The 23,952-nt window shown below is 57.0% G+C and overlaps 12 protein-coding genes across 12 annotated transcripts; 5 read left to right on the plus strand and 7 right to left on the minus strand.

Moving 5' to 3' along the window:
• The first annotated feature begins 970 nt into the window (after positions 1 to 970).
• Positions 971 to 3,486, plus strand: IWZ02DRAFT_85785 (putative R3H domain protein). Its single transcript, XM_066771320.1, has 2 exons — positions 971 to 1,763; positions 1,835 to 3,486. The coding sequence occupies exons 1-2, from the start codon at positions 1,416 to 1,418 to the stop codon at positions 3,356 to 3,358; spliced, it is 1,872 nt and encodes a 623-aa protein (XP_066618916.1). The 5' UTR covers positions 971 to 1,415; the 3' UTR covers positions 3,359 to 3,486.
• A 505-nt stretch (positions 3,487 to 3,991) lies between these two features.
• IWZ02DRAFT_85802 (uncharacterized protein) lies at positions 3,992 to 4,768 on the plus strand. The gene is made up of 2 exons (XM_066771321.1): positions 3,992 to 4,687; positions 4,743 to 4,768. Exon 1 carries the CDS (start codon positions 4,100 to 4,102, stop codon positions 4,505 to 4,507), a length of 408 nt encoding a protein of 135 aa, XP_066618917.1. The 5' UTR covers positions 3,992 to 4,099; the 3' UTR covers positions 4,508 to 4,687; positions 4,743 to 4,768.
• Positions 4,769 to 5,348: 580 nt separating this feature from the next.
• Positions 5,349 to 8,019, plus strand: IWZ02DRAFT_471789 (glycoside hydrolase superfamily; the record flags this gene model as incomplete). Its single annotated transcript, XM_066768902.1, has 5 exons — positions 5,349 to 5,470; positions 5,500 to 6,044; positions 6,112 to 6,123; positions 6,179 to 6,514; positions 6,572 to 8,019. 5 exons carry the CDS (start codon positions 5,349 to 5,351, stop codon positions 8,017 to 8,019), a joined length of 2,463 nt encoding a protein of 820 aa, XP_066618918.1.
• A 401-nt stretch (positions 8,020 to 8,420) lies between these two features.
• On the minus strand, positions 8,421 to 10,205 carry IWZ02DRAFT_436424 (uncharacterized protein; the record flags this gene model as incomplete). The annotated part of the gene is made up of 2 exons (XM_066766527.1): positions 8,421 to 9,257; positions 9,351 to 10,205. 2 exons carry the CDS (start codon positions 10,203 to 10,205, stop codon positions 8,421 to 8,423), a joined length of 1,692 nt encoding a protein of 563 aa, XP_066618919.1.
• A 1,275-nt stretch (positions 10,206 to 11,480) lies between these two features.
• IWZ02DRAFT_408615 (uncharacterized protein) lies at positions 11,481 to 12,674 on the minus strand (the record flags this gene model as incomplete). Its single annotated transcript, XM_066765694.1, has 2 exons — positions 11,906 to 12,674; positions 11,481 to 11,872 (listed from the first exon to the last, which is right to left on the minus strand). Coding segments are annotated over exons 1-2 (1,083 nt in total), but the record flags the coding sequence as incomplete, so codon positions are not given.
• Positions 12,675 to 12,720: 46 nt separating this feature from the next.
• Positions 12,721 to 14,277, minus strand: IWZ02DRAFT_85887 (prephenate dehydratase). Its single transcript, XM_066771322.1, has 2 exons — positions 13,898 to 14,277; positions 12,721 to 13,807 (listed from the first exon to the last, which is right to left on the minus strand). Exons 1-2 carry the CDS (start codon positions 13,949 to 13,951, stop codon positions 12,827 to 12,829), a joined length of 1,035 nt encoding a protein of 344 aa, XP_066618921.1. The 5' UTR covers positions 13,952 to 14,277; the 3' UTR covers positions 12,721 to 12,826.
• Positions 14,278 to 14,578: 301 nt separating this feature from the next.
• Positions 14,579 to 16,005, minus strand: IWZ02DRAFT_471791 (eukaryotic peptide chain release factor subunit 1; the record flags this gene model as incomplete). Its single annotated transcript, XM_066768903.1, has 3 exons — positions 14,579 to 15,712; positions 15,763 to 15,812; positions 15,879 to 16,005. 3 exons carry the CDS (start codon positions 16,003 to 16,005, stop codon positions 14,579 to 14,581), a joined length of 1,311 nt encoding a protein of 436 aa, XP_066618922.1.
• Positions 16,006 to 16,365: 360 nt separating this feature from the next.
• IWZ02DRAFT_461658 (transmembrane amino acid transporter protein-domain-containing protein) lies at positions 16,366 to 19,194 on the plus strand. Its single transcript, XM_066768226.1, has 3 exons — positions 16,366 to 16,999; positions 17,054 to 18,102; positions 18,152 to 19,194. Exons 1-3 carry the CDS (start codon positions 16,830 to 16,832, stop codon positions 18,928 to 18,930), a joined length of 1,998 nt encoding a protein of 665 aa, XP_066618923.1. The 5' UTR covers positions 16,366 to 16,829; the 3' UTR covers positions 18,931 to 19,194.
• A 473-nt stretch (positions 19,195 to 19,667) lies between these two features.
• IWZ02DRAFT_461660 (putative methyltransferase-domain-containing protein) lies at positions 19,668 to 20,729 on the minus strand. Its single transcript, XM_066768227.1, has one exon. It carries the CDS (start codon positions 20,697 to 20,699, stop codon positions 19,773 to 19,775), a length of 927 nt encoding a protein of 308 aa, XP_066618924.1. The 5' UTR covers positions 20,700 to 20,729; the 3' UTR covers positions 19,668 to 19,772.
• Positions 20,730 to 20,872: 143 nt separating this feature from the next.
• On the plus strand, positions 20,873 to 21,780 carry IWZ02DRAFT_461662 (60S ribosomal protein uL23). Its single transcript, XM_066768228.1, has 4 exons — positions 20,873 to 20,925; positions 21,032 to 21,084; positions 21,146 to 21,438; positions 21,488 to 21,780. The coding sequence occupies exons 1-4, from the start codon at positions 20,901 to 20,903 to the stop codon at positions 21,573 to 21,575; spliced, it is 459 nt and encodes a 152-aa protein (XP_066618925.1). The 5' UTR covers positions 20,873 to 20,900; the 3' UTR covers positions 21,576 to 21,780.
• Positions 21,781 to 22,515, minus strand: IWZ02DRAFT_426182 (Tim10/DDP family zinc finger-domain-containing protein). Its single transcript, XM_066765900.1, has 2 exons — positions 22,245 to 22,515; positions 21,781 to 22,145 (listed from the first exon to the last, which is right to left on the minus strand). Exons 1-2 carry the CDS (start codon positions 22,360 to 22,362, stop codon positions 21,982 to 21,984), a joined length of 282 nt encoding a protein of 93 aa, XP_066618926.1. The 5' UTR covers positions 22,363 to 22,515; the 3' UTR covers positions 21,781 to 21,981.
• A 256-nt stretch (positions 22,516 to 22,771) lies between these two features.
• On the minus strand, positions 22,772 to 23,609 carry IWZ02DRAFT_384581 (Alpha/beta hydrolase fold-1; the record flags this gene model as incomplete). Its single annotated transcript, XM_066765345.1, has 2 exons — positions 22,772 to 23,149; positions 23,202 to 23,609. 2 exons carry the CDS (start codon positions 23,607 to 23,609, stop codon positions 22,772 to 22,774), a joined length of 786 nt encoding a protein of 261 aa, XP_066618927.1.
• Positions 23,610 to 23,952: the final 343 nt, after the last annotated feature.

The raw sequence follows: 23,952 nt of genomic DNA on the forward strand, positions 1-23,952 counted from the left end.
TAAGCAGAAGGGCAACTGAGTAAGCTGCTGAAAAGAGGGAACGAGAATCACATGACCGGCGGTTGCTGCGTGCGGCGTGTGATGAGGTGCAAGTGGCTGCCGGCGGTGGCATGGAGGGTGCGCAGGCGAAGATGCATGGAGCTGGTTAGGTAGACGGTGTATGTAGGTGTGTATGCGCGAGGGTGGGGGCGCAGCGCAGGCAGACATGGATTGCGTTTGGCGTAGCAGGATGGATGGGGGCGGCAATCAATCATGCGTCGGGCGAGGGCTGCTGGAGGTGGAAATGGTGAATGAATGGATATGTAGGTAGCGGTCATGTGGGCCAGGCAGAGGCGTCGAGATGACTCGCGGCGTGTGTTTGGTTGGTGGTGAGGTGCGAGAGAGGGAGGTGGCAGAGGTGAGACCAGACGGAGGCAGGGGGCTGAGGGCGTCTGAGAAGTAGGTGGTGAGGTGCGACATGGGAATTCCAGTGGACTGCCGTGGAGTTGCAGCCCGACGCAAATGTAAACAACAGACGCGTCGTGGCAACGGCAGCGAGGATGTGCGTGGTAAGGTGGTGTTGTGTTGGTTGGGTGTTGCCGGGCGGTGTGGTTGGCATGGTCGGGCAGGATCGGTCTTGATACGGGAGCGCCCCCTTTGAACATCATGAGCAAGAGAGATGAAGACGGGCAGCACGGGCAGCATGCAATCTGTGGTGGTCCTCCGGCCCGATCGGACCTCGTCTGTCTCAATTGTCGTCGTCAAGCCGCCTGCCGGTGCGTAGGGGGAGGGGATAGGGGTTCGAAGCAGGCCAGGTCTTAAGCACCATGACAGCCTGCTCTCACCAACTAAACACCAACACCAACTACAGTAGACGGGGAGAAAAGAAAAAAGTCGCCACAGCACAACACTAGGCCATAGTCCCCGTCCCCGCCGCCACCGCCGCCGCCGCCTCCGCCGCCGCCGCCCGCCCGCTGTCAACGTCGCTGTCACTGCATCATCGCTGAGACAGCTGTCTAGTGCCGCGTTGCCAGGTCTGCCTTACCACATTGCCTAGCCTAGTCCCGTGTGTAGTCAGCAGTGCGGTACTCTCTCCTCGCACCGCACTCGACTCGCCAAACACCACCATCTCCTCCTCCTTCAGCACCACCACCACCTCTCCTCCCACTCCCCCCCCCCCCAGCAGTGCTGACCCCAACACCGCTGAATCCGCCACAACCCTCCCATCCCGTCCGCCTCGCCGTCTCCTCCTCGCTCAAGTCCCGTCTCTCGGATGCCGCACCCCGCGCTCCACGACGCCTAACGACCGAGACGACGCGAGAGGAGCCCAGGACTGACGACGCCCACGTCTGCATCCCAAGGGAAAAAAAAAAAAAAAAAAATTTCATCGCCAGCCTCGGACCAACCCCCCTTCCCCCGCCCACTCCATCTGTATAATGACCAGTCATTCGCACGACATGTATTACGAGAATCCATCATCCCGCTCGCCGGGCTCGCATCGTCATCAGCCGCAAACACTGCACCGCCAGCCCTCGCGCCAGTTTGACGCCTACGGCCAGCTCAACTCGACCCTCTACCCTCAGGATGAACACCAAACGCGCTACGACTCGTCGCGCTACAACGACAGGCTCAACGCGACTATTCACGCCGGCTACACTGGCTACGAACTGGGCGGCGCCCAGGGATGGAACGCCAACGCTTTTGCCGGCAACAACGGCCTGGCCGCTTTGAACGCGACCACGAGGATGAAGCCCTCGTCTCGCGCGCGCTCTGCTCTGCCATCGGTATGTTTTTCGGACAAACTCTGCTCCAACGCCTGTGAAAATCATCCACCGGCTGACTCGCACCTTTACAGTCGTGGCTCGACCAGCAGCCGCCTCTGCCGTCCGTCTCCAACGCCTTTTCTGGCCTCGGGGCATCGTCGCTCGGAATCGGCCAGCACCCTGGCCTCGGTCAAAACCTGCCGCAGGGCATTGCTCAGGGACAGATGGGCCGCCCCGACCCCTACAGCTCGACAGACGCCGACGAGGAGCTCATCCCCACAGCCATTGTCATCAAGAACATTCCTTTTGCTGTCAAGAAAGAGCAGCTCGTCCAGCTCATGACCGACCTTCGTTTGCCGCTGCCCTACGCCTTCAACTATCACTTTGATAACGGCGTCTTTCGCGGCCTGGCCTTTGCCAATTTCACAACTCCCGAGGAGACGGCAGCCGTCATTGACACCATGAACCACTTTGAGCTGCAGGGCCGCAAGCTCCGCGTGGAATACAAAAAGATGCTTCCGCTGGCCGAGAGGGAGCGCATTGAGCGGGAGAAGAGGGAGCGCCGGGGCCAGCTCGAGGAGCAACACCGACCCATGGCCGCCTCCCAACTCCACAGCCAGCCCTCGCTGTCTTCCATGTCGTCTCACGTCCAGTCGGCCGCTTCTCCGTCACCCGTCAATGGCAGGAAGCCTGGTGAGTTGGACGTCATGTCTGGCCCACAATGGGCTAACAACGTGGGTACAGAGGTCGACATGAACGACCCACAGCACCTCCAATTCTACTCGCAGCTCCTCTTGTTCAAGGAGGATCCGAACCGCGAGGTGCTCGTCTTTCCCTCGACCCTCTCACCTGCCCAGCGTCGCATCTGCCACACGATTGCCCATACCATGGGCCTGTCGCACAGCTCCAAAGGCGTGGGTGACTCGCGCCAGGTGCACGTCTACAAGTACGGAGACCCCAACACGAGCCCCCCAATGCCCCAGATGGCACCCACCAGCCATCCCCTCGATGCCCAGCGCCGCGGCCTGAACCGCGCCGCCACGACTGACTTCAGCGATGTGCGCGACGGCTTTTACGGCGGCACTCTCGGTCGCCAGTCGTCCGGCTTGCTCGGTTTTCCCGACTCGCCGGGCGGTGGTCTGACGGCTGCGCCGAATCTCAGAGCTGCAAAGTCGTACGCCGACCTGCGCTCCTACACGCCATCTCCGGTACCTTCCACTGCCAGCTTCCCGGCGACGCTCAGTGGCAACATTAACAGGTACCAGGATTACGGACATAGTTCCTCATCGACCAACCCTAGCTTGACGCCGACCGCCATGCTCTCCAAGGAGGATAATCTGCTCGTCAACGGTCTCAGTAACATGAACCTCGGTGGCGGATTCGGTCAGAGCGGCAGCCCTCGCGGCTTGCGCCCCATTGGTAGCCACAGATCTTTCAGCACCAACTACGAGAACGAACAAAACCGCGACCGCAGTCAGGGTTTGCCCACTCGCCAGCCGCGCGGCCCCATTCCCGAGCGCGGCTCCGGCTTCTCGCGCGGTAGGCAAAATGGTCACCATGGCCGCGGTAGTGACGAGCTCTCTTCCCAGTCCGGTGTCGAGATTGTGGTGGAGTGAAAACAGCAGAAACTCACGCCCGTATATGCACTCAAGAAGGAACGGCCTTAAAAAAAAATTCACGGAGGAGCCCGCTCTTAATTGCAAGCAAGAAAAGGGGGCTTTATGACGCATACGACGAATGACGCTACGAAACGTAGACACTAAACACTGATGGAGTTCGCGCTCCGCATTCCCCCCAGCCTTCCTCTTTGCACGACGAGAGCCTACATCATCATTGTCATCATCATCATCACTGAGATATTCGACACTCCATCATCTATTGATATCCGAACAAGAGACGTTTTGACGCGACAAACGTTGGGTACCCCTTTCTGGAAGAGAGACGAGATTAAACACAAAAAAAAGCATTGACGAGGTGGTTGGTTGGCTGGTATCGCGGATCGTTGTGTGCGTTGGAATAATCAACCTTGATTTGGTTGCTTGCGTTGGTGCTCTTTCCACGTTTTTCATCGTCTTGTTTCTGCCGCTACCGCGGTACGGTCGTCGTTTCTCGCATCCTCTGCTGCTTCTCACCTTCACCATGAAGCCCTTCACCGCAACTCTTCATCAACCCTGGCCGTCACCTTCAGACCGAGTCTTGGTGGGGGCATGGGAGACCATCTCCTCTGGTACTCCGGCTGCACCCAGGGGGCAGTCGATCGCTATTGCCGATGAAGCTAGAGAGCTGTCTTTCTCCAACATGGTTGCGCCTAAGGAGCTGTCAATTCTTTTGGCATCCCCTGTAGAGTGGCTGACCAAATGACCCATCTGTCTTATTCTAGGCGACATCTTTTCACGGCGGGCGGGTTCTTGCATTTGTATTATTTGAACAGCAGTTCTTTCTCCCTTTTCCTTCTCACCTGTCTTTTGCTCACCTCTTTACTGGGATCTTTTTTCTTTCGCTGTCTTTTTTTTTTTTTTTTTTTTTTTTTTTTGGCCGTCCGTGTGTGTGAACAAGTCCAGTCAAACAAAGTAGTCTTTGCGCTTCAGTCGTTACACTTTTACCATTTGATACCGGTACCGTGTTTTTTCTATTTTCTCCGATTGCCTGTGCGCAATTATTTTGTCCGTTGCCCGCCGAATTTAATCGATTGGTTAAATTATCGCTTATTTTGTCCAGTTGAATGCAAGATATCGTCCCCTTCCTGTGGTGGGTGTAAGAAGTGACATGACGTTCTTTGAGACAATCTTGACCAGTCCCGTGTTCCAACGTCCTTCGAAGACTTCGTTCATTCGTCACGTGTCGCGCTCTCCTTGCAAGGCAGACAGGGGGAATGAAAAGACTTAATAGGTCACGATCTGACCCTATTAAGTATGGCCTGACCTGGCCTACATTCCACTCGCGAGGTGAGCTGAGATTGACCCGATTTCCGGCTGAAGTCGCGGCTAAAAGCGCCTGCAGATGCATCTCTCACCCACAGACAGGCACATGCACAGTGCTGCGCGACAGCCGCATCTTGAGAGCGGCGGCGCGGAATGCCTCTTGCATTACCTTTTGCGGGTAAGCTCAATCTGACCTTTTGGCATCGTCGGCAGATATATTACCGACAAGCGCGCAGGAAGCCTCTGCCGCCGCAGTGGTCTACACCTGCCAAGGGACCTGATGACGCGATGCAGACACAGAACAAGATGATCATCATCGTGGATGAATGCAAATCTTTACCTCGTCGCAGGATAAAACAGCAGTATCCGTTCTGCCTTTTTTTCGCAGCTCGACATGCAAAGATGCGAGAATCGGACTGCTGTCGGTCAGACTGCCCCTCCTCTCGCAGAGTCGTGAAGGACAACCGTACGAAGCAGTCCTCTGGATTCGCGACCCCGCAGTATGACGTCCCCACAAGTCGGTGGGTTTCCTGGGGTACAATGCGGAGAACGCGAGGTGTCTCCCACGCCTGCTTGCGCGAGTGACCGGATGATTTGAGACTTAAGTGGCCTGGCTTCTTGTCTGGCGCTTTTCTTCTCTTTCTGCACAGCATTGGGCTTGTTCTCAGTCTGGTTGCTAAGAGCCATGGTGCCGCGCAGCTTGACGCGTTTTGCGACTCTCTTGGCGGTGGGCATTGATGCCGTGGCTGGTTTGAAGGTGTACGGCTTCCCCGACTGCGAGAATGGGCCACTCAAGGAGAATCTGGTGTGCGACACCACGGCGAGTACGTACACAGTTTCTCCAACCCCAATGGCAAATCCACGATTGATCGACTGACGTGGTTCACTACAGTGCCCAAGGACCGCGCCGCCGCCCTAGTCGCCGCACTCACCCTCGAAGAAAAGTTCAGCAACACGGGCAACACGGCGCCAGGCGTACCGCGGCTGGGCATTCCACCGTACCAATGGTGGAATGAGGCGCTGCACGGCGTGGCGTCGTCGTACAACCAAGAGGTGTTTAGGGACGCCAACGTGTCAGACGCATTCACCTACGCGACGAGCTTTCCCCAGCCGATTCTCATGGGCGCTGCCTTTGATGATGAGTTGATCCGTGCTGTCGCCGATGTTGTTAGCACCGAGTCTCGTGCTTTCAGCAACGCCGGGCAGTTTGGCATTGATGCTTGGACTCCCAATGTAAACCCGTTCCGTGATTCTCGCTGGGGTCGCGGACAGGAGACGCCGGGAGAAGATCCATTCCACATTGCAAGCTATGTGCGCGCGCTCTTGAATGGGCTGCAGGGTGGGGTTCATCCTAAAAACAAGAAAATCATAGCAACTTGCAGTGAGTAATCTCCGATGACCTTCTATTGTACTACTGTGTCGACTGACTTACGCCTTCTTGTATCTAGAGCACTACTTGGGTAAAAAACGCTTTCACGCGCGAGACACTGCCAAATCAAAGCTAACCATCAACAGGCTATGACATTGAGAGCTGGAATGGAAATTGGCGGTATCAATTCGATGCCCAAGTCTCGGCCCAGGACTTGTCGGACTACTACTCTCCTCCCTTTGCCTCCTGCGCGCGCGACGCCAACGCTGGCTCCTTCATGTGCACGTACAACGCAGTCAATGGCGTCCCGACATGCGCCGACCCTTACCTCCAGACGACGCTGCTGCGTGAGCACTGGGGCTGGACCAACGACGACCAGTACGTCGTCTCAGACTGCGATTCCATCCAGAACGTCTACCTGCCCCACCAATGGGCTTCGACTCAGGAAGAGGCAGCGGCAGATTCGCTGAACGCCGGTGTTGGTGAGTCGCAATAATTCAAAGATGGGTGTGAGGGATCTGATTGACTGACGCCAACAGATCTCGACTGCGGTACCTACTACCAAACGTACCTCCCCTTGGCCTACGAACAAGGCCTCATCAACGAAACCACGCTCGACAGGGCGCTGACGCGCGTCTACTCTGGGCTTGTGCAGCTGGGCTACTTTGATCCAGCTTCCATCCAGCCGTACCGGGCGCTTGGCTGGAGCGATGTCAACACGGAGCACGCGCAGAAGCTCGCCATCAAGGCAGCCCACGAGGGTATCACGCTCCTCAAGAACGCCGACAACGCGCTACCGCTGTCACTCACGGATGAGACTTCCATTGCACTCATCGGCGAATGGGCAAATGCCACGAGTCAAATGCAAGGGAACTACTTCGGGACAGCTCCATACTTGATATCGCCGCTCATGGCAGCGCAAGAAGCGGGACTCAACGTCAGCTATGCCAACGGAAACGGACAAGGTGATCCGACCACCGGTGCCTGGAGCGAGATATGGCCAGCAGCAGCATCCGCCGACGTCATCGTCTACATCGGCGGCATCGACAACGACGTCGAGTCCGAAGGCATGGACCGCGTGACGATCGGATGGAGCGGGCCGCAGCTAGACCTCATCACGCGTCTCGCGTCCCAAGGCAAGCCGACCATCGTCGTCGCCATGGGCGGCGGGCAGATCGACAGCGCGCCGCTCGTCGCCAACCCTAACATCAGCGCCATCCTGTGGGCCGGGTACCCGGGGCAGTCGGGCGGCACGGCGCTGTTGGACATCTTGACGGGCAAGGTGGCGCCGGCCGGCCGTCTGCCCACGACGCAGTACCCGGCGCGCTACGTGAGCGAGGTGCCCATGACCGACATGAGCCTGCGCCCGAACGACGCGACGGGCTCCCCCGGCCGCACGTACATGTGGTACAACGGCAGCGCAACCTACCCGTTCGGCTGGGGCCTGCACTACACGACCTTTTCCGCGTCCATCTCGCTCGCAGACGACGACGAGTCGACCGTCGACGTCGACGCCATCGCGTCCTCCTGCAACGCCACGCACCTCGACGCGTGCCCCCTGCCGCCCTTCTCCCTCTCCGTCACAAACACCGGCAACGCGACGTCCGACTACGCCGCGCTGCTCTTCGCCCGCTTCCCCTCCGCCGCCGGCCCTCAGCCCGTCCCGCGAAAGACGCTCGTCGCGTACCACCGCTTCCACGCCCTCGCGCCGGGCGCCTCGCAGACGGCGCGCGTGGCGCTGGACCTGGGCCGGCTGGCGCGCGCGGACGAGGCGGGCGACAAGCGGGTTTGGCCCGGCGCGTACACTGTAGAGGTTGGCGTTGAGGGCGACGAGGCCGACATGTTGGGCGAGGGGAGGAGTGTTGGGTTTGAGGTGAAGGCTGAGTCGGAGGGGTTCTTAGTTGAGGAGTGGCCGCGGATGAGTGAGGAGGGGAGGATGGGGAAGGGGGTTGAGGGGTTCGAAGGGTATTTTGTTGGTGGGTATTAGGGGGGTGGTGGATGCGTGGGGGAACTGACGGTGAACAGAAGACATGGTCTGCATAACTTCTCTGTTTGAATACTTCCAATCCCTTTGAAGGTATGATTTTAAAGTTGAATGCACCCTATCGCTTGTGAAATCATTGTGGTGGTGCTTGAATAAGCCTTGGACGCGGCCAGCCAATCACTTGCCAAACTTGACTTTTTTTTTTTTTTTTTTTCCTGTGGTGGACCAACACAGGAAGAGAACAAGTGTAGACACACGTATGTGTACAGTGATTCTTTAGCGCATAGTTTGGCAGACAGATCCCACTCAGTCGGTCAGTCGCCATTTCCCCCTTACCCCTTTCTCCCCTCCCTCCCACCCCCTTGCCATCTCTCATCCAACGAACCAAACCAACAATCAAAAACCTACGCAAGAGGCACAACACCGACCCTCTCCCACTTCGCCGCCCCGGCCGCATCCCCCTGCCCCACCCCGCCCGCAAACCGCCACTCCGTAACCTGCGCGCCCACGCCCCCATCCGCAAAACCGTACACGCGCCCCGCCTGACTGGCAACAAGCGCACCACCCGCACTCACGCCCTCCATCCCTGCCACACTCGCCACGCGTCCCCACGCCGCCTTCGCCCCATCCCACCACGTCACCGCCACCCCCCCGCCGCTCTTCGTCGTCAGCACCGCAATGTAGAGCACGTCGGCGACGTCGCGGGCGAAGGCGGCGATGGCGGCGCCGGCGCCCAGCGCGGCCGATGCTGCCGAAGAGTCGGCGATGCTGGTCAGCGGCTCCCATTGCGGCGAGGCGGACGGGATGAAGTAGATTTCCTGCAGCGTGTTGGCGTTGGCGTAGACGGCGGCTTTGGGCTCGTTGGCTTGCACGGGGAAGATGGGGACGGCGGCGAGGCTGGTGCCCGGGACGGCCGAGGGGAGGATGGTCAGGGGCGCGTTCCATGTGCCCGTTGTTTCGTCGGCGGCGGCGGTGCTGCTGGCGCTGCTGCTACTGCTGCTGCTACTGCTGTTTTGCATGGCGAGCACGTTGACGCTGCCGTCGTCGTCTTGGTACAGCAGCCAGTGCGCGCCCGTCAGGCACACGCTGCAGCCCGTCGCGTACGCGGCGAGGCTGGTGCCCGGCGCGGCGCGCACTAGCGAGTCGGCAGAGCTGAGGCTCCACGTCGTCGGCGACGAGATGTTGGATGTGTAGGCGCGGATGAGATTTGTTTTGTCGAGGAAGGCGAGTTGGAAGGTTTGCTTTGTTCAACCGGCCAGTCAGCTTCTGTTTCGAAATGTTGCTCTCGTCGCCTTGAGTTGGCGGCTCAGGGGAAAAGACGAAGATGTACTCACATGCCCATCGGCGCGCCAATACACGTACGCCGCTATCGGCGTGCCATTCTTCGCCTTGATCTTGGTATCTGCATCATCCCCACTCAACCTGACGACCGCCGGGCTCGACCAGTTCCCAGACGCGGAGTCCCACTCCGCCGCCGCAATGTCCAAACTCGCCGTCTGGTAATACAACCGATGGTGCTCGACGCCGCTTCCGTCCGTGTAATTGACGGCCGCGAGGTTTGACTTGGACAACAGGCGCGTCGTCGTCGTCACGTTGCCTGCTCCCGTGCCGCGCCCGCTCTCGCTGTCGTTGCTGTTCGACGACGACGACGAAGATGAGGAGGACTTTCGGCTTCCCAGAGCACCGCCAACGCCGCCTCCGATTGCTGCCGCGGCGATGAAGACGAGCACGATGCTGAGGCATAGCCAGAATGTGCGGCGCGGGATGCCGCATATGGTCCTTTGGCGGCCATGTTCGACGCCGCTCTTGACCTCGGCCCCCTCGAGCGGCGTAAGGGGAGCAGCAGCAGCACCATTGACCGGCGTGCCAGCATTCAAGGGAGCATACGGCGTCGAGGCGTACGAGAAGCGCGCGCCAGGTGTACTGCTGCTATTGGCGTAGCCGGGCACCGAGTTGTACGAGTAGCGCGGGTCCAAGGACGATCCCATGGTCGGCGACAGCATCGACATGGATTGCGGCGGCGAGGCGACGCCGACAACTTCTGGGGCACCGCTGCCGTCGTTGTTGGACGGTGTGTATGGTTGTGCGTCTGCGGCCTTGAGATTTGCTTCGGGCAGCTCGCTGCTGTGGTCGACTTCGAGCGTGCTGTAGCGCTCCGTGGCGGGCGTCTTCCTGTCGTCTGCGGCCATTCTGCGCTGTTTTGTTGTTTGCTGGGCCAAAATGGTGATTTGAGGATGGCCTCGGGGCGAGGTGAGATGGGGTATGTTGGACTGTTGATTGTCATGGCATCAATGGCTTTGCATGTGGTTCTGTCCATCACTCCTAGTTGCGTTAGGGGGTGTGGCTTGAAGCTTCTAAGCGCTAATTCGAAGGACCCTTTTTGTGGACAACGCAGGAGCGCTGTCAAGTATCATTTGAGAGACAAACATGTCCAAAAAGTACTCGCGAAATTGGCAAGATAGCTTTTCGTTATTTTCTCCCCATTGGAGACCTTTTGCGTAGGGAGACTGTCGAAGATGAAGACGGTATCTGGCCAGAAGGCTGAGTATCATCGCCATCAAACAGTCAGTCAACTGTGGCCCAAATTAGCAGGCTAGGACGAAATTGCTCCGTATCTCACCAGCTACAGCCACAGACACGTGCTCATCTCATCATCCCGTGCTCAAAATGACAGCCATCCTCCAGCAGATTCGAGACCCTCCGGCCCCCTTCCTGGGAATAAAGTAAGAGAGCGGTCGAGCCTTCCCGGGACAGGCACGCCAGGCCGAGATATGTGCGGATACTTCTAATTTGACCCGAGGCAAAGTGTGGTTCACTAGCCAGATTGCGCTTGGTTTGGAGCCATTGTAAGAGCCACGCGAGCATCAGAGATGAAGAACCGTGTTTTGCCGTGGATGCCTCTACACTGACGGAGGTGTTGTCCTGTTGCATTAGTGAGAAAGGAACATGAAGGCGGGTTCTGATCGGCAATGTACACCGGAATCGCAAAGGTATGTCGAAAGATTCGCTATAAAATTCAAGGTTGTTGTCGGCAAGACTTCAAGAGTTTGAGGTTCCACCGGACTCAGTCGAATTTGAAAGTCAGAAGGACTTCGCTCAAAGACACACAAAATTCGAATTAACGTAGCGAAAACGACCACCCAAGCTTTTGTAGCGAAAAAGAAGTGCAAAACAATGCGAATCATACCCGAGAGCAAATCTTTCCTGTACCCTTTGTAGGCAACAGGGGCTTACTCTTCATCAAAGCACACCCACGGTCAAAATTTGTGCAGTGACCGCAATAGTCACTACGAAAGTTTTGCCGCTCTTTTGAAATATATAGGTCAGTAATTTGGGCTTTCCGGAAAATACTGCTCTGTGGCAGGCGATAGGCATGACGTTTTCATTCTTCACCACTCTTCGTTCCTTTTGCCGCTAGATCAAGCCGTTCGCATTCTTCATCGGCACCTTACCACATTCTATGTCGTCCACGCCGTTCCCTTGACCGCCAACCCACCTTCAGGCGTCTCAGCCCAAACGTCGTACCTCTCAAGGTCACCATTTCCCTTCTCAACTTTGCGTCCGCAAAACTTGATGGGCTCGTTGCAGTACAGTGGAGCGACGTTGCGGTACTCGATGGACACGATGCGCTTGCCGGGCTCGATGTTGTTGTGCACGAGCGTGGTGAGAAAGGTCAAAGACAAAGGACCGTGGAAGAGCAGGTCGCGGTGGCCCTCGACGTCGCGGCAGTAGGCCGGATCGAGGTGGATGGCGTGGGCGTTGAAGGTGAGGGCACTGTATCGGAAGAGAAGGGATGGCGTGGGGACGATGGTGTGCGAGAAGTCGGGGGCGTGTAGCGCTGTCACCATCGTCATTCCTTAGTTCGTTTTTGTCTTCGGAGAGAACCTACGCTTCACTACCTTTCCGCCCTTGCTGACCTCCGCCTTTGCTTGCTCTGGGCTGCGTCCACGCATGAAGACAATGTTTCTCCTCTCAATCAACCAAGCCTCGCCCCAGTCGTCCTCATCCTCCGTCCACAGCTTCCGTTCCGGCTGCCCGATGCGCCGCTCGATCCCCACAAACACTTTTTCTTCGCCCTCGCGCCCCTTGATCGTCACGTCTCTGATCCCTTCCACGCAAACCCACCTCTTCCCATCCAGCGGCACTGGGCGGTCGCCCCAGCGGACATAGCCGCCTGCCCACATACGCCGCGGATACTGCTCGCCGGGACTTTGCAGCGGGTCCGTGCCATCTGGAAGCAAATGCTCGGCGGGAAGGGCTGGGTTGAAGTAGACGAGATGGTGGGTGGGCGCCAGCGGCAGCGAGGGCGAAGGTGGCGGCAAGGCGGGGGCGCCGGCGTTGTTGCGAGGCAGCGCCGCGACAGGGCTCTTGAGGGTCCATTCGGCGGGAAGAAAAGACGAGAGCGTGATGGCAAGGGCGTGAGAGGAGGATGGCGTCAAGTCGGAGTATACGGGAGGCAGACGAAGCGGGAAAAGCGTATCTCTGAGGTTCGAAGTGGAGTTGCAGCGCGAGGGCGTCGACAAACGCGCAACGGGCACGCGCCGCAAGACTGGACGTGTGAGAGGAGCAAAGACGACCATGGCGGAAATGGGCGCTGAATTGTTTGGAATTGGCTTGATTTGATTGCCAGAGGCAGGAAAGTAGAGCCTACATGGTGGTGGTGGTGGTGGTGATTCGAGGAGGATGACCCGAGGTTGGGGCAACATTGCCCACCCAGTTTTATTCCCGCCTATTCCCGTCCATCCCCGCGTCGCCCGAAATGGCAATTCAGCACGCCCATCATCGCTTCTGTATGAGTGCTGTACTTCTATCACGAGCTCGACTTGCTCTGCCAGCTACCCAGCCATCGCCAGCTCTTGGCCACTTTGCCCAGATCCCTCAGCGCGCCATTGACGGCCCCGCGCGTACCCTCGAGCCGTCTGCCGCGGAACTCGACGAAGAAGATGTAGTTCCATTTTTCCACGCCACTTGGCCTGGTATTGACGCTGGTGAGGTTGAGCTTATATGGCTTGAAGACGCCAAGGGAGTCGGCTAGGGCGCCTGGATTGTTTCCCTCGACCGTGAAAGAGACGAGCGATTTGTAGTTGTCCATATCCTCGTCCGAAGCGCCGGCGGCATGTTCCCGCGGCGAGAACGAGTCGGCAAGCGTCTCCATTTCGGACGAGCCGCGCCGCCGCAACACAAAGAATCGCGTCGTGTTGTCGTCAAAGTCGTTGATTCCTTGAGCCAAAAAGTCGAGCCCGTGCATTTTGGCCGCCGTAGCACTCGAGATGGCGGCACTGCATCCCGTCTTATCTTTTGCTGCTTCCTCCGCTGCCCGCGACGTCGACGAACAGTCTTGCCTTTCGATGCCCTTGAGATACGCGTTAAGGAAATTTTTACATTGACCCCACGCCTGAGGGTGTGAGTACAGCTTCTTCACGTGACTGATGCTGACCAGCGGCTTGCTTTGCGGCTTTGCGGGGTCAGGAGTGTCCAGCGTGGGCGTCGCGGCGCCAGAATCGTTTGGTGAAGTGAGGACATCGTTGGCAATCGGTGACTTGGGAGGCGCCCGGCCAAGAAGACAGTGTTGAATGCGGACGTAAGCTTCTCCGCAAATCAAAATGTCTGGAAATCGGTCTTTCAAGTCGGCAAAGAGGTCCAGCGTGAAGATGACGGCTCCGTTGGATGAGTTTTCAACCGGCACGACTCCGTGTGAGGCTTCGTCGTGTTGGACTGCCGCAAAGACGTCTTCGATGTTTACTGCCGGCCGCAGATTGTACTTTTGCTCGTCAAACGAATCGAGTGCTGCCTGAAATTCTTAGTGGTGCGGAATCGGGAATAGTTGATAGTGTTGTAGAGCGCTAGCGAGAGGATATCTGACAATACAAAAAGCCAATACCTGGTGTGTATACGAAGCCCTGGGTCCCAGAAAGGCGACGGTTTCTTGAGTCATGACGGCCGTCGTAGAGAAGGGTCCAAAAGTCAATTCGACCGTGATATCATGACAGCTGTTTGGAGTGCCTTTTATCGATGCCTTTGGAGACCGATGACCGTGCAAAAATGCCCGAGGCGCTAAACGCGTCGGGCCGAGCGGTGAGGCGCTGCAGTGGGCAAAATGTCAAGGAAATCCACCACTTTATTGCATGACCCACTGGATCACTACTTAACAATCTGAAATCAATCCGAGTTCATCAAAAAAAAGACCTCTGCTGCTACATTGAGAGTGTATCCGCCACCTGCCCGCTTCTTTTCGTCTTGGAGCGAGGACGCCCTGCGCGCTCCCGGCTCCAAGCCATGCCGTGGGTATCACGAGTCCGAGCAAGTACCGTCCAGACTAGTTCATCTGATGCTTTCTCGAGCATTCTGATCAATTAGCTACGCCTGGAACACGCGCCGCCAATGCTCACCGAGGTCTTTGTTTCTCGACTCCCTACAACATGGAGCGGCATGGAAACGGTGCGACCCCGTTCTCCAGCTCCTGAGCGTCAACGCGACGCTCGGCGCGAGGAAGAGCCGTCAGAGTGCCGGGAGTAGCCTTCTCTGGGAGAGCTTCCTCGCTCACTGCGAGGGTACCGAACCGTCAATCATCGTAGAATTCGTCATCGTCACTGTAATCGGCGAGCTGTTCAAAGTTGACCTTGTAGCGCAGAATGGCGCCAATGCCACCAAAGCCCTTGACAAACTGGTTGCCCTCGGAGGAGCGGTCCGAGACGAACTCGAGAGTGGCACCAAAGTCGCGGTACTTTTCGGCGAGCCATTCGAGGAAGGACTGCTGGTCGACAATCTCCATCTCTTGGCCAGTCGACTTGTCCATGAAGTTGCTGCGGTCGTCCTCCTGAATCTTGTTGGTGTGGAGAATGACCTCGGCGCCCTCGGAATTCTTCAAGGTCCAGCGGGTGATCTCCAAGTTTTCATAGACAATCAGAGTCTCGCAGGCACCGAGTTCGAGGGCCTTGAGCATGTCGTCGATGCCGTAACAGACCTTGCCGCTGTCTTGAGAAATCTCCTCAAAGTACTTGTTGATGAGCTTCTTCTCCTGAATGAACTTGACGTTGCTCAGAGTCTCGGAAGCCAGCTCGATGGCCTGGTTGAAGCCGTTCTCTCCACCATACGAGACGTCGACGACCTTGATGACCTTGGCCTGCAGACGCCCGTCGAACAGGTCCGACTGGTTCAAGTCGTTCTTGAAGTCGGCAGAACCAGCCAAAATCAGACCTGCCACGTTGACCTTGTCGTTGGTGATGAAGTTTTGGACCGCCAACTCGGCAACTTTGCGGACGTAGTTGTGACGCTTTTCCTCACGCAAACGCGCGAAACGCAGCGCAGACTGACCACCACGGCCGTGCTTCTTGGGCAAGTCGACCGAGAACTTTTGAATGACCTCGCGAGTGTTGCCGCTCAGAGTACCAAACAGAGCTCCGTTACCGTCCATGATGATGAAGCCAAACTTTTGATCCGACTCGAGCAGCTCGCTCAGAGCCTCGGTGTGGAATTTGTTGTCGCAGAGGTAGAGCGAGGTGTTGATGGGCTTAAAGGGCTCAAAGTCGATGTTGATCTTGCGCTCCTTGCCCTCCTGAGTGATAATTTCACCGCAGTATACGACGAGACCATTTGGAGGGACCTTGGAATAGAGCTTAAGGCGCTGCTGGGTCGAGGTAATGGCGGAGAGGACGGACAGACGGTTGACGCGCGATTTGATGTTGGAGGCGGTACCCTAGAGGCATTCAGCGGGAGCACAGGCAAGTAGTGTGAGCGCCGACGTACGTATTCTTCAGCCAACATTTTGGAGATGCGCGAAATCTGGTCCTTGGGGGCTGCGAGGCACTACAGTCAGCGCTTGTGCTGAGGCGGAGGCGGAGGCGGAGGCGGGAGCGACTCACGGATGATGAGCGAGATCATGCTGGTGCCGTTGCCACGGGCGGCCTCGAGGCGTTTGATGAGCTTCTTGACCTTCCATATTTCGATGTTCTTTTCGGCGTCGTTGGCCTGCTGCTGCTGGGAGCTCATGATGGAGGTGGTGGTGCCGAAGAACGGCGGGGCCAAGCAGAGGCGAGTTTTGCAGCGCGGTGGGCACACGAATGCGCTGGTGCTGGAGCAAAAAGGGCCAGCAACGGGGCTCGACGACTGCGGGAGGGGGGAGCTGTGCGTCGAGAGACGGGGGGGGAGATGGTGGAGGAAGGGAGAGGAAGGTTGGGCGACGGACAATGGGACGAGGGGACAAAACTTGGTGCTTTGGGCTCTGTTCTGCTATTATTCCGTCGCTTGTTGTGCACCTCCAGCGTCATGCGGATCGGATCCACCGAGTCTGAGTCGACGGGTAAGCGACGAGTGCCCAACCCTTTGGCCGCCACTGCACTGCACTGCACTGCACTGCACTGCACACTCCCTGGGGTAAACACCACGCCACACCATACCACGCCGAAAACAATCTTAGCAAGACGAAATAAACCAGAAGGGAAATCCTTCCTGCACGCCTGGACACCTGCTCAAAAAATTTTGCCCCAGCATCCCTGGAACCCGCGCCTTGGCGCATCACAGACGTCTTCCGTGGACGCGGCTCCGATTAATGCTGTGGAGTGCATGCGAGCGCCGCATCGTTCTCTTCTCGTCGATAACCATCTTTCCAATCTATACTTCTCTACCTATATAAATCCCGCCGCCGCCAGCCAGCGTCGTCTAATTCGCGCGTGTCAAACATTAGCTCCACCAGATAAACCAAGCTAGGTAGTTATCGCCCAACGCCGGCCCACCACCCCGGCAGCTTTTATACAACTGCTCCTGCTCTTGTCCCCCCGCGCGTCCTCGTCTTTTTCCTGTCAGTTGTTGTTCTCATGGACGTCCCCCGCAAGCAACCCACTACCTGGGACGAGTATGACGGAGTCCGCGCCGGATCCTTTGGCTCTACGACCAGCAGCCGCATCCAGTGGGACGAAGAGCCGGACCGTCAAGGCCGCAGCCGTGAAAACAATGGCTTCGACGGCCATCAATTGAGGGAACGAAGGTAGACATTGTTTTTCAATCGCCGTTGCATCAAAACCCCCGCTCATTCCGCCAGATCCTCCCTATCAATGCGCATCAACTCGATCCGCGCCGCCGGTGGAGTCAACAGCTTGGACAATTTCGCCCGCTCCTGGCAGCGAGCCGCCGGTTTCTACGAAGTTACCCCGGTGCAGCACACTTTTCGCTTTTCCGATCAGGGTGATGAAGTCGGCCAGGAACGACATGGCGATGTCGAGGCGACTCCAGGAGAGCGTCGGTCGTTGCTCCGCGCCGCATTCGAGAACGAGTCGCGACGGGTTCCCGACCATGCCGTTGTGACCGAAGACGACCCCGGCGTCGACGACTCGCAGTTCCCCAGCATCATCACGAGCACCTCGACCCCACAGGACCGCCTCAATGCCTCGCGGACGGGCTCGTTGCGCGACGACAATATCTTTACCATTGAGCCCTCGCTATCCTCTCCTTTTGGCGGCAGCTATGGCACCAGTTTCAGTAGCGGCCTGAGGGACCGCCTCAATGAATCTTCTATGCGCCATGCGGGCCGACTCTTTCAAGAGCAGCAAGTCAAGGGCGCAAGCCAGCCCGAGCAGGATCGGGAGCCGTTGCTTGTGAAGCAGGTTGAAGAAGATGGCCAAATCATCAACGTTGTAGTCGGGCAGTCGACTCTGCCGCAAACCATTTTCAACTCGGTGAATGTTCTCATTGGCGTCGGCCTGCTCAGTCTCCCGCTAGCCCTCAAGTACTCTGGCTGGATCATTGGCCTTGTGTTTTTCATCTTTTCGGCCGTCACCACCTCGTATACGGCCAAGCTTTTGGCCAAATGTCTCGACGTTGACAGTTCCTTGATCACGTTCGCAGACTTGGCATACGTCTCGTTTGGACAGCGCGCGAGATTTGCTGTCAGCATTCTTTTTACGCTCGAGCTCGTCGCGACATGCGTTGCGCTGGTCGTCTTGTTCGCGGATACCCTCAACGGGTTGATTCCCAACGTTGGCCTTATTGGATGGAAAATCGTCTGCGGCATCATTTTGATACCCCTTGGCTTCTTGCCTCTGCGTCTACTCAGCTTCACCAGCGTTCTGGGTATTTTATGCTGTCTTGGGAGTAAGTCATCATCCGTCACGCACACCGATCTCTTCACTGACCAGTCCAGTTGTCCTCATGGTTTTCATCGACGGCGCCATTAAGCCTCATCAACCGGGATCTCTCCAAGAGCCCGCAACCACGTTTCTCTTCCCCGAGCGCTGGGCAACAGTGCCACTCAGCTTTGGATTGCTCATGTCGCCATGGGGCGGGCACTCCGTTTTCCCCAACATCTATTCAGACATGCGGCACAAGTACAAGTACCGGCGCGGCGTCAACATCACCTACATCTTCACTTTCATCCTCGACCTCTCCATGGCCGTTGTGGGGCTGCTCATGTTCGGCGATGCGGTGCGCGACGAAATCACTTCCAACATCCTCACAACGCCAGGCTACCCGCGCGCGCTGTCGTTTCTTATCGTCATCGGCATTGCCATCATTCCACTGACCAAGATCCCGCTCAACGCGCGTCCCATCATCTCGACCGTGGAGCTCTTCCTCGGCCTCGACCCGCGCTCGTTGCCCGCGACGAGCGGTCTCGTCGGCGCTAGCGGACTCAACCGCGGTATCCAAAAGCTCGCTGTCCGCCTCGGTACTACCATCGCGTTCGTCGCCATTGCCATCGTCTTTCCGGCGTTTGATCGCATCATGGCGCTGCTGGGCGCCGTCGCGTGCTTCACCATTTGCATCATCTTGCCCCTGGCGTTCCATCTGCAGCTGTTTGGCAAGGAGATTGGCCGCTTCGAGCGCTGGGGCAATTGGGCTCTGATTGTCGTCAGCTCCATCATGGCGGTTGTCAGTACTGTCTTTGCGTGCTTGCCGAAAGAGGTCATCATGAAGATGGGATGAAGGAGTCGATTTGGTTTCTTCCATGTTGTGTATTTCCTCTCTCGTATGTTGAACTCCTTGTTTTGCCGTCATTGTCGTTGCGTATCTATCTACCGCTGCCTGTGTCTTCCCACTACCTACATACGTATTCTGTCTCTCTCAACCCACATTAGCCCGGCGCTGGCGGATGGATTTCTATCAAAACAAATACCTACTGTACCTACCTGCATACGCACCAACATTTCTCCCACAGAATAGAAACACAGCACAATTGCTCCCCCCCCCCCCCCCCCCGCATCTCGGACTACGTAACAGAAACTTGCGCGCCCCCCAGGCAGGCCCCTCAGGGAACCCACCGAGCCACTACAACAACCAACAAAAAGCATCATTCAAATCCGTCATCATCATCTCCTCCCACGCCACATCTTAACCCCATCTCCGCCCCCCTGCCCAATATAGCGGCGTCTAGATCCTCCGTGCAGCCATTATCAAGCGATCAATCAGCCGGAAAGGATCGCGTGAGGTCAGACGCCGTCCGCGCCCGTCTCCACCGTGAGGCGAGGCGGGGCACGGGGCGCGCAGCGCATGGTGCGTTGTGGAGACTGGGGGAGGAAGGCGGCGTATTGATTGACGGATGGGGGAGTTTTTATGCAGGACGCAGCGGCACAAGCGACTTTTTGTGCCGTGGATCTGCCGGGGCGATGTTGGCGTTGGGTTTTGTGGTGAATTCGAGTTGTTGTAGGAGGGTGGAAATGGTCACTAATATTTTCAGAGCAAAATGTAAAAGTCATGGTGTTTTTTCTCCTTCTATTTTGATAGAGCACGTATTTTCGGGTTGCCCACGCCACGACCCCAAATCTAGCTCACTTGAGCACAACGCAAAAGTTATTCCGTTTAGCCCCCGGATTGACCTCAACCTTTGCAAACTTTTGAGGCTTGCCCTGCGGCTTGCCTGTCCATTTCCACAGCTGGTATACCAGCTTAGATGTCACCTTGTCCTTGAGCAGCACATAGCCCAGGCTCTCCATGATGCGCGCAAGACGTGGACGGTCGAGGTATCGCGAATTTTCGACACAAGGAGCAGGCAGGACAAAAAAGAGGCACGGCGTCGGGCGCCGCTCTACTTCCGCATTCTCCTTGGCCTGCTCAGATGTGGCGCGAAGAAACTGACACGTCCGTTTGAGCATCTCCCCGCGTCCCTCGGCGTCCGGCACATAGTTCAGCACGAGCGACAGCGAGATGATATCGAAACGGTCGCCGTCGCTCTTTGGCAGTGGCCTCGCCATGAAATCCTGTTGCTGGATGCCCGGGTTTTGCGAGTGCAAGTCGATGCGCGTGACTGAGAGGTAGCGCCGCTGGGAACAGGCGTTTGTCGTCGAGAGGGCACCGACTTCGAGGACTTCGTACGCTTGTTGCGTAGACCGCTGGCCGCTGCTCGCGTCTTTGGCCTTGGTTGCGCCGGGGAGGCGCAGCTCTTTGAGCCAGTCGACCAGAACTCGACTGCTGTCGCCGCCGCGCTCCGCGCTTTGCCCTGTTATGCTGGCCACTTGGTACTTTTTCAGCCCGCCATTGGCCTCAATCTGCTTTTGTATCTCAGCCGCCTTGGCCTGGTCGCCTGCTTTCACGGCCTGCGCATGTGCCTTTTGCAGTTGGTGATGCGTTCGGATGATCGAGGCGGTCGTTTTTGCAGACAAGCCTGACTTGGGCTTGTTGGTGACGAGGTGCGGCGAGCGAGTGTGCGAGAGAAGTCCTGGCGTGCGGCCCTTGGCCTTGCGCTTCGACGCGACCATTTGTGTTCACGGCATCTTGGGTGTAGAAACTGTTCAAGACGATGATGGAAATGCGCTCGCAAGGCCGTCGTTGAAACGGCTTGGCGCACTAGGCTCCTTTGGGAACGGCAAGCGAGTCTGCGCGGCACTCAAACTTCGATTTCTCTTGCCACCCTTTGCTCCCATCACCGACGACTTTCTTCCCGGACAACGACAGTAGCAATGGCCCCCAAGGACAACAAGAAGCGTGAGTGTCAAACTCTCTGCGTCGACTGCATTTCGGCTACGCATGCGAAGTTCCACCAAAATCAGTCGCGACACCAGGAATCGAGGGCAAAGCTAACATTTCGCAGCCTCCAAGCCTTCCGCTAAGGCCTCTGCTGCGGCCAAGGCCACTCTTCGCGGCGTAAGGACTCTTTCAAGTGGCGTGTGAGCACCAATCGCTCACGGCCTGGTTTTCATTACAGGTCAACTCGCACAAGGTCCGCAAGGTTCGCCTTAGCACGTCCTTCCACCGTCCCAAGACGCTCCAGCTCTCGCGCACGCCCAAGTACGCCCGCAAGAGCATCCCCCACGAGCCCCGCCTCGATGCCTCCAAGGTCATCATCCACCCGCTCAACACCGAGAGCGCCATGAAGAAGATTGAGGAGAACAACACCCTCGTCTTCATCGTCGACACCAAGGCCAACAAGCGCCAAATCAAGGAGTCTCTCAAGAAGCTCTACGACGTCGACACCGTCAAGATCAACACCCTGATCCGGTATGCTCGAAACCTCGGTCCTCTTACGGCTCACACTGACAAATTTTAGCCCCGACGGCAGGAAGAAGGCCTTTGTCCGCCTCACCCCCGATGCCGACGCTCTCGACATTGCCGCTTCCAAGCTCAACATTGTCTAAGCGCGTCTTTAAGTCATGGGCATGAGTTAGGACAGGGCAGGAGTTTAAGCGGCTGTAACGGGCTTTGCGCGCCGCCGGGAAAAATCGGTCCCTGGGTTATTCGTGGATAGCGCTCGGAACAGCCAAATCTACTGTCATGACGGGAACAAAAAAAAATTTCGATACCCGCTTCAGCTTGCCAATGAAGCATGTTGCCATTTTTGAATGTGACTTTTGTGATTTCTTGAGTTGGGATCTCCAGCCTTCATGTCCAGTGTCTATTGTACAGGCGCCTTGCCGTGCTTTTCAATAACATCAATCCACTCTTCGCCCTTCAATGCCAATATCCTTGTGCTCTGCTCTTCTAAATATCCATTCAAGCTAGTTGTGCAACCACCGCTTGCTTGTACAATCTGCAATGTCCAATCTAGTGCTTCAGGTTCTCCAGCGATTTGATAATGGTCTGGTTGGCGTCGATCCAGCGGTCCACACAGTTTTGCATGCAGGGCTCCTCGTACTTGTCCAGCTTGCCCGACGAAATCTTGCTGGTAATGCACTTGCGGAAGCAGACGTTGGTGAGTTCGTGGACGGCTAAAGCACACAAACAGCGGTTAGCGGTTGGTTTTTTGAATCTTGTTTGCAACTCTGCCCGCGAGACAGGGCGGGAGGAGGGGCAGTGGGGGAACGCACTTGACTGCATGCGCGCCTTTTGCGACTCGGCTTCGACGAATTGCTGCAGCTCCTTCATCTCTCCGGGCGAGAGGTTGTTCAGCTTGGACGCGACTTCGCTACCGCCGATGCTGTCCATGATGGGCGTGTGTGGAGAGACGGCTAGTTGGTGTGTGGATAGGGATGCGGACGGAGGCACAAGAATTTGGTGGAGGAGGAGGCGGGTGGTGGGGAGTTGGCAAAGGAGGTGTGTTGTCTTTGCGATGCGAAGCTTTGAGATGCTTTGGCAATGACGAAAAGATGCGATGCCTTTTTAGGTATGGTAGCCAGCCAAGTCTCCAAGACCTGCGCCGATGATCCGCTCACCACCATCTTTTGTCATCACTTTCATCTCCAAACATGCGCACCTGCCTTCTGACTTGGTCTACTACCCTTTCAATGCTTTCCTCGTCTCTTCTCACCTGTTGTTTTGAGTGTTTGTCTCGATTCAGAACTATCACCAATTTCAAATCCACACATTTATCCAGACAAGCAGAGTACCACGAACGTCACGAATTGACGCTGTCCTTTCTCAAGTCACCAGTCAAAGTCACCTCGCCTGCTGCTCTCCGAATGACATCTGAAGTCAGTCCTGGCATGCTCAAGAATGGACTGTGTCCAGCGCTGCACCTCTCAACATCGAACTTGCCCTTCCCAACTTTCTCCAGCATCGACTCCTGCGCTTCCAATGGAATGGCGTTGTCTGCTTCGCAGACAAGATAGGTGCTCGGCACATCCTTGAAGGCAGGATAGGTTACTCTGGAATAGAAGGTGCGGTAGCAGTGGTGTTGGATTTTGGCGGCCCATTTGTCCGCATCGGCACGGGAGAGGTCGTTGTAAAATATTTCCTGGGCATTCCGAGGCCTCACTTTGTTGTCCTTTGTGGACTCGTCAGTAGAGTAAGATGTAGTGAGGGACCATAGGCCGGCTTACTCGGACTTCGAACCACGGGAGATCTTGACCGCCCAAATAATCGATCAACGCCATGCCCGGATCCGCGAAGAACGCAGCCAGATATACGAGCCGAACCACTGCTCCAGTCTGCCCGGCTTGTGCACGAGAAGAGCGATCCAAGTTTTTCATTGCGTCTCCGCCAGGAAGCCCAGAGTATGAGTGGAAGACGACAACAGCGTCACGCCCCGTATCAATTACCTCCTTCACTGTTTTGCGGATCGCTGCGACGTCTGGATCCCAATTCTCGAGCGGTGGCTCAGCGCCCAAGCTAGGGAGGTTACAGCTGACGCAGGTGTAGTCGGCCTTGGAGAGATGGTCAATTGTGGACTCGAAGCAGTCTGGACCGTGCCAGGCAGCAGGCGCAAAGATCACGACAGGCTTTTTTGAAGACATGATGGACAAGTAAAGCCTTGCAGTATTCAAAAAGTGGTCGAGACGCAAGATAAGAAATCGGCAATCTCTCCGTCCGCTAAACAATTCTTTAATTTTGGAGGCATATCCCGCCATTTATCATGAACACGGACACCGGAGCAGCCCAACAGCAGTAAAGACAGAGCCGCGGCCGAGGCCCTCACGGGGAATCGTAGGATGGCGTTCATGTTAGCGGCACAACGGAAGCGGGCTCGGTGAGGGGAGCGTGCAAGGAAGGCTGTGGGGAAGCAATACCGCCCTTGCACAAATGGCACAAAAGGGTAAGGCGCACAACTCAAAAACCTCCGCATTCGACTGTTTCCCG

This window comes from Phyllosticta citriasiana (assembly GCF_038021145.1).
Source record: "Phyllosticta citriasiana strain CBS 120426 chromosome Unknown IWZ02scaffold_15, whole genome shotgun sequence".
NCBI classification, from domain to species: Eukaryota; Fungi; Ascomycota; class Dothideomycetes; order Botryosphaeriales; family Phyllostictaceae; genus Phyllosticta; species Phyllosticta citriasiana.

Coding starts and splice junctions, on each gene's coding strand:
- IWZ02DRAFT_461658 (XM_066768226.1), top strand. CDS start 16,830: ATGGACGTCCCCCGCAAGCAACCCACTACCTGGGACGAGTATGACGGA. Junction 17,000..17,053: donor CATCAATTGAGGGAACGAAG/GTAGACATTGTT, acceptor TCATTCCGCCAG/ATCCTCCCTATCAATGCGCA. Junction 18,103..18,151: donor TATTTTATGCTGTCTTGGGA/GTAAGTCATCAT, acceptor TGACCAGTCCAG/TTGTCCTCATGGTTTTCATC.
- IWZ02DRAFT_85802 (XM_066771321.1), top strand. CDS start 4,100: ATGACCCATCTGTCTTATTCTAGGCGACATCTTTTCACGGCGGGCGGG.
- IWZ02DRAFT_461662 (XM_066768228.1), top strand. CDS start 20,901: ATGGCCCCCAAGGACAACAAGAAGC. Junction 21,085..21,145: donor CCAAGGCCACTCTTCGCGGC/GTAAGGACTCTT, acceptor TTTTCATTACAG/GTCAACTCGCACAAGGTCCG. Junction 21,439..21,487: donor AAGATCAACACCCTGATCCG/GTATGCTCGAAA, acceptor GACAAATTTTAG/CCCCGACGGCAGGAAGAAGG.
- IWZ02DRAFT_85887 (XM_066771322.1), bottom strand. CDS start 13,951: ATGACTCAAGAAACCGTCGCCTTTCTGGGACCCAGGGCTTCGTATACA. Junction 13,808..13,897: donor GGGCTTCGTATACACACCAG/GTATTGGCTTTT, acceptor TAAGAATTTCAG/GCAGCACTCGATTCGTTTGA.
- IWZ02DRAFT_461660 (XM_066768227.1), bottom strand. CDS start 20,699: ATGGTCGCGTCGAAGCGCAAGGCCAAGGGCCGCACGCCAGGACTTCTC.
- IWZ02DRAFT_426182 (XM_066765900.1), bottom strand. CDS start 22,362: ATGGACAGCATCGGCGGTAGCGAAGTCGCGTCCAAGCTGAACAACCTC. Junction 22,146..22,244: donor AAAGGCGCGCATGCAGTCAA/GTGCGTTCCCCC, acceptor TGTGTGCTTTAG/CCGTCCACGAACTCACCAAC.
- IWZ02DRAFT_85785 (XM_066771320.1), top strand. CDS start 1,416: ATGACCAGTCATTCGCACGACATGTATTACGAGAATCCATCATCCCGC. Junction 1,764..1,834: donor CGCGCTCTGCTCTGCCATCG/GTATGTTTTTCG, acceptor GCACCTTTACAG/TCGTGGCTCGACCAGCAGCC.